The sequence below is a fragment of the Gadus chalcogrammus genome, chromosome 2, assembly GCF_026213295.1.
Source record: "Gadus chalcogrammus isolate NIFS_2021 chromosome 2, NIFS_Gcha_1.0, whole genome shotgun sequence".
In the NCBI taxonomy this organism is placed as follows: domain Eukaryota; kingdom Metazoa; phylum Chordata; class Actinopteri; order Gadiformes; family Gadidae; genus Gadus; species Gadus chalcogrammus.
This window is the reverse complement of record NC_079413.1, coordinates 19,055,290-19,070,289: the sequence shown is the minus strand read 5'-3', so window position 1 is coordinate 19,070,289 and position 15,000 is coordinate 19,055,290. Positions and strand designations below refer to the sequence as shown.

At 48.9% G+C, this 15,000-nt stretch overlaps 1 protein-coding gene across 1 annotated transcript in view; it reads left to right on the top strand.

The window, feature by feature from the left end:
• LOC130397493 (riboflavin-binding protein-like) overlaps positions 1–8,827 on the top strand; it is a 10,449-nt gene extending 1,622 nt beyond the window's left edge. The window contains exons 3-6 of the mRNA XM_056604855.1: positions 32–131; positions 516–644; positions 1,129–1,225; positions 7,263–8,827. Of these exons, the coding sequence (XP_056460830.1) occupies positions 32–131; positions 516–644; positions 1,129–1,225; positions 7,263–7,679 (743 nt within the window). The 3' untranslated portion in view covers positions 7,680–8,827. The remainder of the gene's footprint in view (positions 1–31; positions 132–515; positions 645–1,128; positions 1,226–7,262) is intronic.
• Positions 8,828–15,000: the final 6,173 nt, after the last annotated feature.

Sequence of the window (15,000 nt, the reverse complement as noted above, 5' to 3'; positions counted from 1 at the left end):
AAGTAATGAGTCGGTGTGTTCCCGTCCTCAGACGCGTGCTGCACGGTGGAGGACGTCCAGGACATCGCTCACGTCCCGGCCCTCAGCAACAAGAACGCCCCCTGGGACCACTGCGGACATCTGAGCTCCACGTACGGACAAAAAAAAACTTAAATATCACAAAGTACATTATTATTAATCGAATTGAATTGGTGTGAATAGAGACTTATTATATGATATATGATATTATATGATTGACTTGGAAGGTGGTGTCCTCCTCACATTGTTAATATCCAGTGCTTACAGTATGGACTGTTTCCTGCTTAAAACATGGCAGCTACTGTTCTATGCTAATGCTAGCATCCAGAGTCATTGTGATGAGAGAGAAAACGCTAATCTGGGCTTAAAGGTGTCGAATGTTTAACGTTATCACGCTATCGTTATTATAACACAAAACCAATTCGTGCCCTCAAATCCACGTGGGGAAGCCCCGTTCCCCCGCCGTCGTTCACCCCCCTCTCCCCCGCCCCCCGAAGGTGTGAGGTGTTCCTGAAGCGGGTCTCCTGTTTCTACCGCTGCTCGCCGGACGCCGCCCGCTGGCCACACCCCCGCCGGCGCTCCTACATCCAGGCCGTCCCGCTCTGCCACAGCTTCTGCCGCGACTGGTGAGTGCCACCCCCACCTCCATCACCCCCACCTCCGTCAATACTCAACCCACCTCAAGCCCCAACCCTACCACCCCCACCACCACCTCCACCCCCACCTCCACCACCACCATCACCACCACCTCTACACCCCCATCACCACCCCAACCACGACAACCACCCCCACCTCCATCACCTCCACCTCCGTCATTACTAAACCCACCGCAAGCCCCAACCCTACCGCCCCCACCACCACCTCCACCACCACCATCACCACCACCTCTACACCCCCATCACCACCCCAACCACGACAACCGCCCCCACTTCCACCACTATCACATACACCTCCACCTCCGCCATCACCAACACCTCTACACCCCCATCACTACCACCACCATCACCACCACCACCTCCACCTCCACCTCCACCTCCACCTCCACCCCTATCAGCACCACTACGGATGAGCCTTCAAAACCCGGGCGGTTCTATTCTGTTCTGCTCGCAGGTTCGATGCCTGCAGGATGGACCTGACCTGCGCCCGCAACTGGGCCCGGGACCCCCGCGGCCACAACTGCACGGGGACCTGCGTCCAGTACCAGCAGGTAGGCTGAGGGCCCCCCCAGGGAGGCTGAGGGCCCCCCCCCCCCCCCCGGTGCCCCCATACCCCCCAGGTAGGCTGAGGTACACCTCAGACCAGGAGAGGAGTCTCAACAGGAGTCCTCCAGGGCTCACTGAAATCGTCCAATCACATGTCCCGAACCCGCCTTTGTCAATAATCCAATCACATGGCCGAAATTGCATACAGTTACCCGAGGTTCCCCTTCGACCCCTCATGCCGACGTTCCGACACGCAAGCTTCCTGTGCTGCTCTGCGCTCCGGAAAATCCGGAACATACCCTTTGTAGGACGCACTGATGTCACCTCAGTCTGAAGCCGCTGCAGCGAGCGCTTTAGCACTGCTTCTATCACTCACTACGGCTATCGGGACCGTGGGTAAAACGGTGATTAGGACATCTGGACGTCTAGGAATCAATCCATATCCTATCAGCATAGGATTACATTTACATTTACATTCAGGGTGATTAGCAGACGCATTTATCCGCATACAAAAAAAAATGGCTAGGATAAGAAGCTACACAATGCACTATATAACTAAGTACTATGTACGACATACAATAAGTATGTACATTAAATGCCAGGACGTACAACACACAATAAGTGCGTAGGAGGGGGGGGGAGGGGGGGGCTTATTGACAGGATGACTATTGGAATGCGGCCCGCTGGTCTAACAGTACCACTGAAGCTGTCTGCTGTTGTTCTGTCTCCGATTCGCTGCAGGCGGTCTCCGACGGCCTCTTTGCGCTCAGGAATTTAGCGCGCATGCTACTTAGCTCAGCGGGTAGCTTATAGTTTTAAGAAAAAAATCCTCTTTGTCAATAAGCACTCATACCACCTGTCAACACACACGCTGTAGACAGGACAGGGATTGGAGTGTGTGGGTGTCAATGATTCTCTCTTACATCGCGCAACAGGTTTGTTTGATTAATACACACATTTGATTTTTTTTTGATTTTTTGACGATTGAATTTGTCGAAGCTAAGGATTCGGTCCCCAACTAGTAGAACAAGGCACTAATACAGCCAGGGTTACAAGTTGGATTCCCTGAGTATCTCAGCTGGTAGGCATTAATACTGCCAGAGTTTGGGGCTCGATTCCCTGTCTTACTCAACCGGTAGAGCAAGGCATTAAATAGTGTAAGGATGAGGGGGTGATACCCTGTGGAGCTCAAAGGGGCGATGGAGCAACGAATGAACAAGGTTAAGGGTTCCATTCCCGCTGGGGCCGGCCTTGCTACGGGGTGACTGCCTTCAGGGGATTGAGCTGTGTTTTGTTAGAGGTCCGTCTGAGAAGGCGCAGGTGCGGACTGAAGGGCTAATGTGCTGGAGGTCAGAGGAGAGGAGGGAAATAAATATAAAAAAGGTTAAATCTAAAACAGGCAGAGGGTTTAAGGGCAGGGCCGCAGTCGCAACACACAACCACACACACACACAACCACACGCACAGTGCCGGAACACATCGAACCACACACATTACTTCTCATTTTTTATTTCTCTCTTTTATATCTTTCTCTTTCTGGGATAAAATCACACACACACACACACACACACACACACACACACACACACACACACACACACACACACACACACACACACACAGGCTGTGTCAGTAGGAAAGGCTTATTGGATATGAAGGACACTGTGTGAGTTTCCATCTCAAATGTGTTTCTTCTTCTGATGGCAGTAGCAGAAGCTCAGGCAGTAGCAGTAGCTTAGCCGTAGCGGTAGCAGCAGGCTAACTTGGAGGTGACAGGGTGTTTGCCCTGCCCGGGGCGAGCCCCTAGCATGGTGTACGTAGTCCACTGCTAACTGCTCAGAGTCTATATTAAGAGAGGGACGGATGGTGGATGGGGAGGATGTTATGGATGTCAATGCACATTAGAGAAAGATATTAAACAGACATGTTGACAAGCACACTCGTGCACACGCACGTGCACACTCATGTACACACACTCTCATGTGCACACTCATGCACACACTCGTCATCCATCCAAGGAGTGGGATGCAAATATACGCTCTCAGCCTACTTATCCCATCTTATTTCTGTCTAATCTCTTTCTTTCTTCCTCCTCTCTTTCTCCCTCCCTCGCTCTCTCCTCCCTTCTCAATCTGAGTCTTCCTTTGTCCTCCCGTCTCTCTCTCTCTCTCTCTCTCTCTCTCTCTCTCTCTCTCTCTCTCTCTCTCTCTCTCTCTCTCCATGCCAACCACACTGCCTGCAACCTGATTTAGAATCCTAAGGAAAAGCTAGTGTCACGTGACTTGAGCTCCTGATATAATTATGCATATAGTCACACGGGTTATACTTCTAGACATGTTGTTCTACGTAAAGCTATAAAGGGTTCTAGTCGTATAGTCCGACCTAATAAGATGCAGTGGGTTCTTCCACCTGGGCTTCACTAACAGAACGGTTTAAAACGGATCAATACATTGCGGTATGATGCATTGATCCATCAATATGAGGATTTATGCCGGGATGCTGTGCTCGTCTGTACGGTCTCATCCTCTCTCATCCTCCTGACCATATGGTGTGTGTGTACCGAGCAGAGGAGCAATACTCTGATGTAGGACCGCGCCGGTGGGTTTAATATCCGCCAGGCTGGTCCTCTATCTCAGGAGATACGCGCCCTCGTGTTCCCGCTCTGCTCGTTACAGATGTCCGCATCTCTCCTCTAACATCTGGCTTTAAACGAGTCCTTTATCGGTGCAAAAGACACAAGTGAGATCTAATTCGTAATCGCGCAGCATACACTAGTTAGGAATCGTAATATCAAACGTACAAAGTGAGTCCAGTCTTGTTTTGTTGTTGTGCAGATAGGTACAGTAGGTACAGTAGATGCAACCTCTAATAAAAAAAACTATAGTTTATTACCAAGTAAGTTTCGACCATCAGTGACGCAACAATGTCACTGCATTACCATGGCTACGCCTTGGGTCTCTGCGTTACCATGGCTACGCCATAGCCTTGGTGCACCTCTCCAAAAGGAATACCGTAAAGACATGCTCCAGCATAGAGAAACGCTTCTCCACACAATAGAACAGAACCAGCCCTGGACTTTGACCTTCCTGTTAAAACAGGAGGTTCAGCAGGGGAGGGGTTAACTCTGGGACCTCTCAGCACAGCATTGATCCACCTACACCAAGATAACCCAACTGGTGACAATAAGCTCTGACAGGAAATGACACCACGTTTGCCGCGGGTGTGTGGTGTGTGTGTCCTTGCATGATTGTGTGTGTGTGTGTGTGTGTGCAAGGCCGCCTTAATGCACGGGCTTACCTGGGCTGAAGCCTGGGGGCCTACGACAATCAGGGGCCTATCATGAGCTGCAGTATTACATTTATATATTTATTTTATTTATTTATTTTAATACTGGCTCATGATAGACCCCCCGATCGGCGTAGGCCTAAAACAATGTGATTTTTTGTTTGGGGCCTACAATGATCAAATGCCTATCATGAGCCAAGAAAATAAAAATAAAAATTGCATTGCTTTGTAATTTGTTGAATTCTCTGTCCATCACTTGATATGAATTTTTTGTGGCTTCTGAATGGCCCAATTTACCAGTGACCTACGTGGGCACCATGACATAACAGCCTTTCACAAAATGTAGAAGAATGTTTTGGCTTGTGATTCAAATCGATTGAAATGAGAGGCGTGAAGGGTTTTCGTGGCTAGTTGACAAAATGTCGGAAAATAAAAAGTTTGAGAGTGGCGCGCAAAAGCGCAGACTGCGGGGGAAGGAGATTCGGGATAAAGAATTACCGAAAAAGATCCTGAAGCTGACTGTTTTTTTTTAAACCTTCAAATGAAGAAGCCAAGTCAACATCAACGAGTGGCAACGTTGTGGCGATCGCCAGCGGCGACGCCGGTGACGGAGCCCCGCTAAGTCCCAAGAGGAGGCTCTTACTTGTTATTATGCTGTTATCAGGCGTGTGTGTGTTTCTGCAGACGTCAGATCTGCAGAATTTTCTTTTGATAACATGGAGTTATATCAAACTTTCATGGAACATGGTTTTATAATCATGTTCAATAATGGTTTTATTGTCTATCCTTAAATTATTTGGTCATCTATAATCTACTAAAATACATATTGTGCTGTTATGTGGCTCAGAGAGGGTCACTAATACGTTTTGCACTCTAGACACATGGTATTTACATATTTTCAGTGTAAGACCCCCTCTCAGGGGGCCTACGTGTGTGTGTGTGTGTGTATGTGTGTGTGTGTGTGTGTGTGTGTGTGTGTGTGTGTGTGTGTGTGTGTGTGTGTGTGTGTGTGTGTGTGTGTGTGTGTGTGTGTGTGTGTGTGTGTGTATGTTCACATGTATATGCCAATGCGTATGTGTTGTGCGTGCATGTGTGTGTGTGTGTTTGTGTATGCGCGTGTGTGCGTTTCTACTGCAATTGCAGGAGGTTAGCAGGAGGCTGGTCGGAGTTAAATGAGCTGCAGAAGCAACGAAGCTTAAAGTGTTATGATGAGAGAGAGAGAGAGAGAGAGAGAGAGAGAGAGAGAGAGAGAGAGAGAGAGAGAGAGAGAGAGAGAGAGAGGGGGGGGGGGGGAAGGGAGGGAGGGAGGGAGAGGGAGAGAGAGATGTAGGGGGAAGATAGAGTTACAGAAAGAGACGCAAAAAGAAAGAAACCCACACAGGATCAGTACATAAGGAGGAGGAGGAGGATTTTGAAGTGTATTTCAAGCTGCTTCAATAATGACCTTGCACAATGTGGATAAAAATGCATTTTGCATAATCCCCGCGACTGAGTTGTTTTATGAGGTGGAGTGGCTGGGGAGGCTCTACCGTGCTACGTAGCATCCCTGCTAATCTACACACACTCTTGATTAAAGAGCAGGCTTCAGAAGACAGCTCAGAAACAGAGGGCAGCAGCAGCACTGTGACACACGTCCTCCTCACTAGCAACCTACCAGCCTGGTGATCAGCCGTGAATCGAACTAGCAGCCTTCCAGTAACCGGCATGTGGCTTAGGAGGCAGAGCGGGTTGGCTGGTAACCAGAAGGTTGCTAGTTCGATCCCCGGCTAAAAGCCGTGTCCCAGAGCAAGAAGCCTCACCCTAACTGAGTTGGCTGTCCTCTTGCATGGTTGAATGCATGCATGAATGGGTGAATGTTAGGCAGTATCGTGAAGCGCTTTTAGGGGCCACTGGTTAGAAAAGTGCTGTATGAATGTAGTCTGTTTACCGACCACACAATGCTCAGGGAGGATTATGGAGGAGGAGGTCGTTGAGCTGGAGAGGGTTTAGAGCTCTGTGTGGACCCCTGTGGTATCCAGGTACGAACCCTCCTGTAGAAAAGGGGGTCTACAGTCAGGCGGTCTCAGGGTGGGTCGGTGGAGCACCATGAGGTCTGTCTCTGAGCAAGGGATTCCTGCAAATAGCCACAACCTAACATTGTCCAAAAACCTCCAGATCAAATCGCAAAGTGAAAGGTCTCGTTCTCTTGCTGAAATCTGTGGAAGGTAAATCAAAACGCACATCCTTATTCGATCTGATATCTGCGTTGTTTGCCCCTCCTTCCTCGTGGTGTTATGGTTGTAGGGTTGTTATTCTGTGTTTATATTCTGCGTGCTCCGCGTTCGTACTCTCTCCTACCGGGTTCGAGGCCAGACTGACCTGCAGAGATCGGGATGTTCTAACGAGGCTGATGACCTCGCTCCACTACGGCAAAGGACACAATAACAATGAGTGTATCTGCGTGCGTGTGTGTGTGTGTGTGTGTATGTGTGTGCATGTCTCTGTGTCTGTTTCTGTTTTTATGCGTGTGTGTGTGTCTGTTTGTTTGCGTGTGCGTGTGTGTGTGTGTTTGTGTGTCTGCGTGCATGCCCGCATGTGGGTGTGTGCGTGTGTACGTGCGTTTGTGCGTGCGTGTGTGTGTGTTCGTGTGTCTGTGCATGTGAACGTGCATGCGTGTGTGTGTGTGTCTGCGTCTGTGCGTCTGCGTGCGCGTGTGTGTGTGTGTGTGTGTGTCTGTGTGCGTGTGCGTGTCCGATGTGTCTGTGTGTGTGTGTGTAGATGTACCAGCACGGCCGGGACCTGTGCGAGAGCCTGTGGGGCGACGCCTTCATGACGGTGGAGGACCAGGTGGAGGAGGAGGAGGGGGGGCACCACGACGGAGTCCATGGCAACGACGGTCCCCCCGGCGACGGTCACCCCGGCGACAGCTCCCGTCCGTGCGGCTGTCTGACCCTCAGCTCGTCGGACCGCGACGTGATGGCGGCACTGCGGGCGCAGAGCGTGGACCCCGAGGAGCTCGACACCACCAAGTCCGGCCTGCCCCAGTACCGCGCCCCCTGCCAGGCCCCGCCCCCCCCGGCCCACGCCACGCCCCCCGCCACCAGGAAGGCGGGGAAGGGAGGGCGGGCGAAGGCGGCGCTACGGAAACGCTCGGTGGCGGTGGAGGATGCGGAGGGGAGCGGGAGCGGCATGTAGGCGCTATAGATCTACACTCTCTATCTGTCTCTAGATCTATAGATCTAGAGACAGATAGAGGGTAGAAATCTAGAATTATAGATCTAGATCTCTACCCTCTAGCTGTCTCTAGATCGATACATCTAGATCTCTACCCTCTATCTGTCTCTAGATCTATAGATCTATATCTATCGCTATAGGACTATATCTATCTATATAGATCTATATCAATCTATAGATCTATTTTGATTTGCGTCTAGATCTCTATAGATCTAGATCTATCTCTATAGGACTATATCTATCTATGTAGATCTAGATCAATCTATAGATCTATTTAGATTTACATCTATCTATAGAACTCTATAGATCTATATCTATCTCTATAGATCTATATAAATCTATAGATCTATTTCGATTTACGTCTATCTATAGATCTCTTTAGATCTAGATCTATCTGTTAGATTACTATAGATCTATTAAGATTTCCATCTATCTCTAGATCTCTATAGATCTATGTCTCTATATATATGAATATCAATCTATAGATCTCTATAGATATTTATATATCTATCTTTATAGATGTATATCAATCTATAGATCTATATAGATGTATATCAATCCGTGGCTCCTGTTCAGTTGGTAACCTAACCGGGCCTCTTGCTAACCTTACCTCGTATACAGACAAACATTTAGATAAACACAACGATAGAAATGCATTTAGACTGATACATATTATAGATAGGTACGCTTCAATAGAAGTACATTCAGATAGATACACATTGAAAAATACATAGGGATAGAAAAATATTTAGATGAACACAAAGACAGATAAACATAAATATAGATAAAGATATAGATAAACGCTCATCCTTAACCATCCGTTGGTAATATATGTCTATCTGTTCAATGGGTTGAGTCTGTGTAGATATCTCTGGTTAACTGTAGTCACCTCCAAGTTAAAGCTCATCCATGCTAATGTCGACATAGTAAAAATTAGCTATTTAAGGTATTCAACTCAATGTTAACTAGTTTCACTAAGTCCAGTAGTCTAACAGCATATGGTTCTGTGAGTCTGCATTTGTATTGATTCGAACAGTTGGGTTTGTTTGACAATGTGTGTGTTAAATGCCTTTTACATTATCTGTAAAAAGAATAAAAGAAAGACTGTTAACCGTTTCTGCATGATAATTCTGTTCAAATACATTATATTGCGTGTTTTACGACATAATATTCAATCCATCATGTCGTGATCAGTGTTGCCACAGTTACCCTCATCGTCATCCGCTTATCCGGGGTCGGGTCGCGGGGGGAGCAGCTCAAGCAGGGGGCCCCAGACTTCCCTTTCCCGGGCCACATTGACCAGCTCTGACGGGAGGATCCCGAGGCGTTCCCAGGCCAGTGTTGAGATATAATCTCTCCACCTAGTCCTGGGTCTTCCCCGAGGTCTCCTCCCCACTGGACGTGCCTGAAACACCTCCCAAGGAAGGCGCCCAGTGGGCTTCCTTACCAGATGCCCGAACCACCTCAGCTGACTCCTTTCTAAGTAAAGGAGCAGCGGCTCTAATCCGAGTTCCTCACGGATGGCTGAGCTTCTCACCCTATCCCTAAGGGAGACGCCAGCCACCCTTCTGAGAAAACTCATCTCGGCCGCTTGTACCCGCGATCTCGTCCTTTCGGTCATCACCCAGCCCTCATGACCATAGGTGAGGATAGGAACGAAGATCGACCGGTAGATCGAGAGCTTTGCCTTGCGGCTCAGCTCTCTTTTCGTTACAACGGTGCGGTAAAGCGAACGCAATACCGCCCCCGCTGCTCCGATTCTCCGGCCAATCTCACGCTCCATAGTACCCTCACTCGCGAACAAGACCCCGAGGTACTTGAACTCCTTCACTTGGGCTAAGGACTCATTTCCTACCCGGAGTAAGCAATCCACCGGTTTCCTGCTAAGAGTCATGGCCTCAGATTTAGCGGTGCTGATCCTCATCCCAGCCGCTTCACACTCGGCCGCCAGCCGATCCAGTGAGTGCTGAAGGTCACAGGCCGATGATCCAATGAGGATCACATCATCTGCAAAAAGCAGTGACGAGATCCTCAGACCACCGAACTGCAATCCCTCCCCACCACGACTACGCCTCGATATCCTGTCCATGTATATCACAAACAGGATTGGTGACAAGGCGCAGCCCTGGCGGAGACCAGCACCCACTGAGAACGAAACTGACTGGCTGCCGAGAACACGAACACAGCTCTCGCTTTGGGAGTACAAAGATTGGATGGCCCTGAGGATAGACCCCCTTACCCCATACTCCCGCAGCACCTCCCACAGTTTCTCCCGGGGGACCCGGTCATACGCCTTCTCCAGATCCACAAAACACATGTAGACCGGATGGGCATACTCCCAGGCCCCCTCCAGGATCCTTGCGAGAGTGAAGAGCTGGTCCGTAGTTCCACGTCCGGGGCGAAAACCGCATTGTTCCTCTTCAATCTGAGGTTCGACGATCGGCCGAACCCTCCTTTCCAGCACCTTGGAGTAGACTTTACCAGGGAGGCTGAGAAGTGTGATACCCCGGTAATTGGCACACACTCTCTGGTCCCCCTTTTTGAACAGGGGAACCACCACCCCGGTTTGCCACTCCTTTGGCACTGTACTGTGTATGTATATCTGGAGTTCGTGACAAAAATAATTTCCCTCTGGGATTATTAAAGTATTTATCTATCTATCTATCTATCTATCTATCTATCTATCTATCTATCTACCCGACTCCCACGCGATGTTGAATAGGCGTGTCAACCATGACAGCCCCTCAACACCCAGAGCCTTTAGCATTTCTGGCTGGATCTCATCAATCCCTGGGGCTTTGCCACTGCGGAGATGTTTGACTACCTCAGTGACCTCCACCAGGGAAATTGACGACGAAACACCATCAACCTCGAGCTCTGCCTCCAACATAGAGGGCGTGTTATTCGGATTCAGGAGTTCCTCAAAGTGTTCCTTCCAACGTCCAACGACATCCTCAGTTGAGGTCAACAGAGTCCCATCCTTACTGTACACAGCTTGGATGGTTCCCCGTTTCCCCCTCCTGAGGTGCCGGATAGTCTTCCAGAAACACTTTGGTGCCGACCGAAAGTCCTTCTCCATGGCCTCTCCGAACTTCTCCCACACCCGCTGCTTAGCCTCCGACACGGCAGCCGCTGCAGCCCTTCGAGCCTGTCGGTACCCTGCAACCGAGTCAGGAGTCCTCCAGGATATCATATCCCGGAAGGCCTCCTTCTTCAATCGGACGGCTTCCCTGACCACCAGTGTCCACCACGGTGTCCGAGGGTTACCGCCCCTTGAGGAGCCTAAGACCCTGAGGCAGGGGCGGACTGGCCATCGGGAGGTTCGGGAGATTTCCCGAACGGCCGGACGATTTCAGGCCGAGCCGGCCGGCCGTAATTCTTTTAGATTATTATTATTATTTTTTATTATTATGTATTTATATTATTTTTTTTGCTGTAAAAGATGTAAAAAAAAAATGAAAAAGTTAAGTAAGCCGTGATTTGGGGTGGCCTGCTGCCGGATATTTACTTACAGCGCGAAACGGAGCTCTTCCCTGACGGTGAAACGGGGCCGATGTACTGTCAATTTAGAGGGAGGAGCACCCCCACAGTGTATGGAGGCAAAGCGAGCGGCCAAAGCGAGCGGCCGAACCCAACTTGGACTGCTCCGCGGTCTGTCATTTCTGATTGGCTCAGCCTGACACACGGCCGGGTCACTTACTTCTCGTTGATCTCACTGAAGTTACACAGAAATACGAAAATGTCAAAAAGGAAAAAAATAAATAATTGGGTGGCGCTCAGAAGTTGAGGTTGAAAAGGAAAAAAATGTTAGAGCAAGACGCAGCCAAATGTGCTAAATTAACCGACCTTTTCCGTGGAAAAGCCAAGGTTGACGGCGACGCCCCTGTCAGCGAGACCCATGGTTAGGCGGGAACAGGACACAGCAGCATGACAGCTATGACAGGTGCACTAGCAAGCATGTTTGGCAATATAATAATGACTTAAACTAATTATGGAAGTACCAGAGACGTCGGAGAACAATTCATAATATTGTAATGCCCACGGAAGAGGCAGTGAATGAAGTATTGATTAGAGAGCGATTTATTAGATACCACCGCTAATAAACCATTGGAACACTTCAACACCGGTAACCATAGCAACGCACAACAAACCCCGGCCCGCCCCCATCTCCCAAACCCTGTGTATGTGTATGACAATTTTTTTCCACTAAAATAATTGTATCTTGCATTATTTAGATGATTTTCAGCCTTGATTTACCTTTCTAGGCACATGCAATTTCTAATATTTTGTACATGGACAAGATTGCTTATAAAAATATTTCCCAGTGATCTTCACAATATTCTAAACACATGCACATCCCAACATTGACATGCCGTTGCATTGCACATATCCACGGATAAGGACTAGTTTTTATTATTTTACACCGTGGCAAAATTCTACGTGCGCTATTCCCGCGGTCTCATAAAAGGCCTCTCCATCCCAAAGTCCTGGGCCAAATTTTTGGGCCAGTCCATCCCTGCCCTGAGGCCACAGCTAACCACCGCAGCTTCAGCAATGGAGGCTTTGAACACCGCCCACTCCGGCTCAATGCCCCCAACCTCCACAGGAATGCCAGAAAAGCTCCGCCGGAGGTGTGAGTTGAAGATACCTAGGACGGGGGCCTCCTCCAGACGTTCCCAGTTCACCCGCACTACTCGTTTGGGCTTACCAGGTCTATCCGGAAATTTCCCCCATTCCCTGATCCAACTCACAACCAGATGGTGGTCGGTTGACAGTTCCGCCCCTCTCTTTACCCGAGTGTCCAAAACATGCGGCCTCAGATCAGATGACACGATCACGAAATCGATCATCGATCTTCGGCCTAGGGTACTCTGGTACCAGGTACACTTATGAGCACCCTTATGTTCGAACATGGTGTTTGTTATGGATAATCCATGACTAGCACAGAAATCCAATAACAAACGACCGCTCGGGTTTAGATCAGGGAGGCCGTTCCTCCCCACCACGCCTCTCCAGGTGTCTCCATCGTTGCCCACGTGGGCGTTGAAGTCTCCCAGCAGAACTACGGAGTCCCCTACTGGAGCCCCATACAGGACTCCATTCAGGGTCTCCAAGAAGGCCGAGTACTCTGAGCTGCTGTTTGGTGCATACGCACAAACAACAGTCAGAGTTTTCCCCCCTACAACCCTTAGGCGCAGGGAGGCGACCCTCTCGTCTACCGGGGTAAACTCCAAAACTGCGGCGCTCAGCCGGAGATTTATGAGTATCCCCACACCCGCCCGGCGCCTCACGCCCTCGGCAACTCCGGAGAAGAATAGAGTCCAACCCTTATCCAGGAGTACGGTACCAGAGCTGAGACTGTGCGTGGAGGTAAGCCCCACCAGATCTAACTGATAGCGCTCCACCTCCCTCACAAGCTCCGGTTCCTTTCCCCACAGCGAGGTGACGTTCCACGTCCCCAGAGCCAGCTTCTGCCGCCCGGGTCTGGTCCGTCGAAGCCACAGTTACCTTGAACAATTAATCAGATTACTGATTACTAGTTACTCCATAAAATGGTAACTTAGTTACTTTACTCATTACCCCCCCCCCCCCCCCCCACTGTCAACAATTGCTTCCCCCCCTGTCAACAATTGTTCTCCCCCGGTCAACAACTGGTCTTCCACCCCGGTCAACAATTCTGCGCAGGGGGCTGGTAGGGGGGATTCGGGGGGGGCCATGAGTACCTCTTGTACACAGGGCCCAGAATTTGGTGCTACGACCCTGGGTGCACACACTGACACACGGCTTTCAACCGCTTCCGCAAACTTTTAAGGCTTGGACAAAATATCAGCGCGCATTGTGTGATCACTGGTCGTGATCACATAGCAGGCCTACATAGGATGTCTTTAGGAAAGGTTTGGTAACGTAGCCAGAGGAAAACTCTCTAGCACAAAGTTTGCAAGAATGTTCGTTAAGTTCAGTAAACCTGAATTTTGATGCGTTAGCATTGTTAGCAAGCTAGGTCATGTTTAATTTTTTAAAAGCATTATTTAGAAAGGTACATGTGAATACATTTATTTCTTCACAAACTGTTCTGTGTCATCACTAGTAATGGAATAACAAATGTGTCAGTTGTCATGTTTCACAGGTCTTTCGTGAAACTATTCTACGTTGTTTGCTCGTTAACAAAGTATTTCAATAGGGAGGTTCACGGTGCGTGTTCAAGTCTGTATCGCAAGTTTCAAAACTATGATAAAAAAAAAATCCTCCTTTTTCTTTCTTTACAATCTCAATAAAGACTTCATTTTTTTGCGTCACCCTCAAGGCCTTTTTCTTCCAGTCAATATTTTATTGTCGTTTCGGATGGGGGGGGGGGGTTCACTATGATTATTAAAGTTCAGGGCCGGCCCTGGGGCGTGTTGTGCACAATGGACCTGCTTATGGCGCTTTAACTGTTAATAATGAAACCTCATTTTCTCAGTTATACTTATATTACACTGATAATCAGGCCAATCGGTTTCAGTAATCGCTAGTGGTATGATAATCTTAATCTGATTATAATCAGGCCCAGTAGCCCAGTAGAAACAGTATTCTGTCTTCCAGTAAGCCTGCAGCCTTCTTAGTGATCTTTGCGTCGTGGTGCCCGTGGCCGAGGTCATGACAGCACTGAGTGACAGGCGTCATGGTGTCAGTAATATATGATATAATAAGCAGAACCTTATGTTATCGACCCAGAGCTTTTTTGCATTGTCATGGGCTGTAGGAACCGGAGCTGGTTTAATGAATGCAGATAAATATAGCCTAGCATGGGCCAGGGATTGGTGACTCAGACGGACTGGTCTCAGGGTCTGACGGACTGGGACAGGGTCTGGCGGACTGGGAGACTGGTCTGGTGGACTGGGTTATCCTGGTCTGAGGGACTGGGGTCAGGGACAGACAGACTGGGGTCAGGGTCTAGTGGACTGGGAGCTCCCAGAGACCGACACCGGAGAGAAAATAAGATTTTCATCTGATTATCCGCAGTTTGGTGGTAAATACATTAAAGGGCTCATGTCATGCCACCAGGTGTGATTAGCTGGAAAAAGCAGTTTTGCACAAGGTAGGAATGATATTCATAGTGACATCACAAGTAGGCGTGTCCACCTAGATGTACGCTGGATAGATCAGTCTACCAACCTTCCCAATGGGAAGGTTGCTCATCTATCCTTCATATTCACCAATTGGAAAATAAACTCAACTAATTTATGTGACTAACTAGTTAACTATTCTCTTCGTTTGTAAAGCAGGACTGGGTTCTGATAGA